The 1,777-nt window shown below is 38.2% G+C and overlaps 1 protein-coding gene across 1 annotated transcript in view; it reads right to left on the reverse strand.

The window, feature by feature from the left end:
• GCNA (germ cell nuclear acidic peptidase) overlaps positions 1–624 on the reverse strand; it is a 57,899-nt gene extending 57,275 nt beyond the window's left edge. Inside the window, exon 1 of the mRNA XM_007958952.1 lies at positions 506–624. Coding sequence (XP_007957143.1) covers positions 506–624 — 119 coding nt within the window. The remainder of the gene's footprint in view (positions 1–505) is intronic.
• Between the last annotated feature and the right edge of the window lie 1,153 nt (positions 625–1,777).

A 1,777-nucleotide genomic window follows, 5' to 3' on the forward strand; every position in this document is an offset into this window, starting at 1 on the left:
AGAAGGGCTGCTTATGCACAGGGAGACAGCTCAGGGGGCAGGAGTGTATGGAGGGATGGACACTGGAAAGAAGTAACTATGGGGAGGAAGTGGGAAAGGAGCTGTTTCATTGTGGTAAACTGTAGTCAATGACATGAGACGAAGTATATGTGAACTGCTGTATGGAAAGTGAATTTGCTCTGTAAAATCTTCACCCAAATCACAATAAAAAAATAAAACTGTTGCTCTGAGATACTCTGTAAATCTTAAAACAAAACATAGTTTAGCTTCACTGGTGAAAAATTTCTTCCTTTGAGCATTATGTTCTTTTAAGATCTATATGAAATCAAATTGACAACAGCAACTTGAAAGATTAGACAGGAACCTTAGGGGGGCAGTGACTTTATGTTAAAGAGGGAGGAACATCTGAAAAAAATGGAGGGTGAGCATGGTTACACAACTTGAAGAGTTAAAGTAACACTGTTCCTTTAAAAGAAAAAGTCATTTCAATAATCTTCCTACTTACCTGTTGTGTCTCTTCTTTTTCATTCTCATTCTGGCCACAACTAAATCATAGAAAGAAGCATTAGGAGTCTGATAAAATCTAGTTATCCATGTCTTTAACTCCCTAAAACTATAGTCCATAAATTAGAGCTGGTTAAAATTTAGGTTGGTCTGTGATTTCCAGCCAAACAAAAGACAGGCATATGAGTTGAACATTTACCTCAGGTAGATACACTCCTTGGAGAAAACAATCATGGGAGAAAGAAGGGCTGCTTATGCACAGGGAGACAGCTCAGGGGGCAGGAGTACATGGAGGAATGGACACTGGGAAGAGGTAACTATGGGGAGGAAGTGGGAGGGGAGCTGTTGCATTGTGGTAAACTGTGGTCAATGTCATGAGACAAAGTATATGTGAACTGCTGTATGGAAAGTGAATTTGCTCTGTAAATCCTCACCCAAATCACAATTAAAAAAAAAATAGGTTGGAATCTTACATCCCCCCATAGAAAACAGAGAAGCAATAAAAGTAAGGAAATCCAGAATCAAAAAGGTAAAGGAAGTAAATTGGAAAAGAAACACAGAGAACTTTCTCTGCTCCTAACAGTAGAGAAATCTCATCTCATCAGCTTAGAGTGAGCCCTTAAGAGGAGACAAACCTAGGACCAGCTTATGCTAAATGTCCCAAATCACAGTCCAGTCATCACTACAAAGACACATAAATTACTACTTTGAGTAGACTTTACTTACAGGCCTCAAATTCTTCATCAACATTTGAGTCATGAGTAAGACTGCAACTGAAAAATAAAAGATATTTTTTAAAAGGTAGACTATTAATTTAATAAGCAACCAGATATCAAAAGTCTCAAATGAAGAGAACAACCAATCAGAGCTTCTAAAACACAAAAAATGCTTTAAGGGCTTTAATCATTTATGAAATTATAAGCATAATAGGGGAGGTGAGAAAAATTAAAAGCAACATGCTATTCAGTCCTCACTACTGAATTAAGATAGAAGAATGTTAGATGAGCATAATCAGTGAGAAGTCTGTCTTCTGCCAAGTGATTTATTTCTACTTAAAGACATGAAAGTGAATTGAAAGGCGCCACAGGGAAAAGATTTTAAGATGAAGAGATTGCCATTAAAATCCAAAGGGTGTAGTGACTGGTACACCATCCGATCTGCAGCCTATATGACTATGGGACCAGAAGAACTAGATGGTGCCCGGCTACCACTGACATCCACTTGGAAGGGGATCTATGTAGCAGATCCTTGATAGAGAGTGAGAACAATGTGG

The sequence above is a fragment of the Orycteropus afer genome, unplaced genomic scaffold (genome assembly GCF_000298275.1).
Source record: "Orycteropus afer afer isolate SDZICR_OR568_19922 unplaced genomic scaffold, OryAfe1.0 scaffold01236, whole genome shotgun sequence".
Classification (NCBI taxonomy): Eukaryota; Metazoa; Chordata; class Mammalia; order Tubulidentata; family Orycteropodidae; genus Orycteropus; species Orycteropus afer.